At 36.2% G+C, this 2,022-nt stretch overlaps 1 protein-coding gene across 1 annotated transcript in view; it reads left to right on the top strand.

Moving 5' to 3' along the window:
- BTF3 (basic transcription factor 3) overlaps positions 1-2,022 on the top strand; it is a 7,111-nt gene that overhangs the window by 4,586 nt on the left and 503 nt on the right. Inside the window, exons 4-5 of the mRNA XM_011997022.1 lie at positions 1-112; positions 1,327-1,383. Of these exons, the coding sequence (XP_011852412.1) occupies positions 1-112; positions 1,327-1,383 (169 nt within the window). The remainder of the gene's footprint in view (positions 113-1,326; positions 1,384-2,022) is intronic.

Raw genomic sequence — 2,022 nt, 5'->3', positions numbered from 1 at the left:
GGCCATGCTGAGACGAAGCAGCTGACAGAAATGCTACCCAGCATCTTAAACCAGCTTGGCGCAGATAGTCTGACTAGTTTAAGGAGACTGGCCGAAGCTCTGCCCAAACAATGTGAGTTTCCTAGTAATGGTTTTGCCAGGGAATTACTCATTTAGCAGCTGATTTCTGATCTCAGGGCTCAGAATGGATATGAGTATTTTTAAGTTTGGAAATGCAAGCTTTAAAAAGAACAGATTTGTAACTGATTTTAAGCAAGTGTCCTTGCTGAAGTTTGCAGTAATTGATGTAGCATGCTATGATCATTACACTTGATTTTGTGGAATGTTTTCTACTTACTTGATTTGGATCAGATACTTAATATTAACTAGAAATGATGAAAATGTTAATTTGGTGCTTTGCCAATAACTACTTGTAAGTTTGGAATTGAAAAAAAATTAGTATAAATTATGAAATTACTTCAGTTTCATCTATATAGTTGATATTACCAGTAATCTTTTAAAAATGGCCTGCCAATATTCTGGCATTTTTAATTACAGTGTGATAGGGATTTTATTCAGGGCAGAAAATAGTTTAGCTGAATATACATCTGAATATGTGGCAGTGTTACGCTGTTTTCTACCTTCTTAAAATTTTGAAGAATGGGAATGCAGGAGCAAGTCAGAGGCTTATAGATGGCTCTTTAGTTACCCATGTTTTTCTAGGTGTTGACTCATTCTGCCTCAATTTTCATTTTTATTGTCACATTGAGTTGCAGGTTCTAGACTGTCAGGGCTTTCAGAGCTGAAGTAGGCTTTTGAAGTATCCCACTGATGCTTGTATGGGGCTAGTACATAACTATCTTGTGTACGTTCATATTCTTGTGTGATAGAGTGGATGCTTACCACTCACAGACTCTTAATTTTTTTACTTTAATTTTTTTCATTTCAGTAAGTGGTTGTTGAGCACCATCCTTATGCCACACACAAAGTAGTTGAGAAAATGGCATCTTCATTTGTCTCCCAAAATAAATCTTACCATGATTTGGTATGTGGGTTTTACCTGCATTCTGAGAGCTCCCTACTGTCTTTATACTACCTCAGGGCCTATGGTGGCCCAGAGGGATTGAAAGGATGGGTATGGAATTTTGTTTGTTGGCTGTTCCTAGTATTTTAACCCATTTGTAGACATTAGAATATCATGTTATTGATAGTATCGTAGATAAAATCCCAAATGTCCCTTATCACGGAAATAAGTTGTAACAATACTTGGCATTTCATCTGTTCTTTTTTTTTGGTGGCTATTTATTAAAAACCTAGACAAATAATGTTTACATTTTCCTTTTATAGCTGTGGATGGAAAAGCACCACTTGCTACTGGAGAGGATGATGATGATGAAGTTCCAGGTAGGAACGTTTACTTGAGGTTAACCTAGGGAATCTTAGCAAGGGAGAGTAAGAAATCTTCGTAGGATAAATTACCCAGGGAAGAGGGGTGGTAAGTTAAGATGGACATAGACCTTACTTAGAATGAGAAAACTAATGCAATATTAGGTAATTGAGAATTACGTTTATAGACTTGACTTGGCTTGTTTCTTTGTGAGATCCCAAGGATGTGTAGGTATCTAATCTTAAATATTGAATAAATAAGTATATATATAGTACCCTAAATATAACTATTACCTGCAGAGCACTAATGACCCTTGCTCCCTACTTTGAAATTCATGAATTTACAAGAAGGCGTGGAGTAGTTCAGGTATCTTGGGATATATATATATATAAAAGCGTTCTAAAATCCATAGCAGCATAACTCCTTTGGGAATCATGAGACATTTTTGTCTCTTGTTATTGGATAAATTTACTTTCTTCTAAAATATTTATTGGGCAGGAGAATCACTAGACTCACAAATATTCCATTTTGCATAGACAGGTATCCTTAGGAATCCAGGAAAATTTTAACATTCTGTGTCATTGTGTTCTTTGGTTCTGCTTCCTCATATTATGTTGACCAGTCTGTGAGATGGAATGGAGCCGGGTGGGGTTGGG

This window comes from Mandrillus leucophaeus, unplaced genomic scaffold (genome assembly GCF_000951045.1).
Source record: "Mandrillus leucophaeus isolate KB7577 unplaced genomic scaffold, Mleu.le_1.0 Scaffold114, whole genome shotgun sequence".
Taxonomy (NCBI): Eukaryota; Metazoa; Chordata; class Mammalia; order Primates; family Cercopithecidae; genus Mandrillus; species Mandrillus leucophaeus.
Note: the sequence above shows the minus strand (reverse complement) of the source record. Positions and strands in the feature narration are given on the sequence as shown.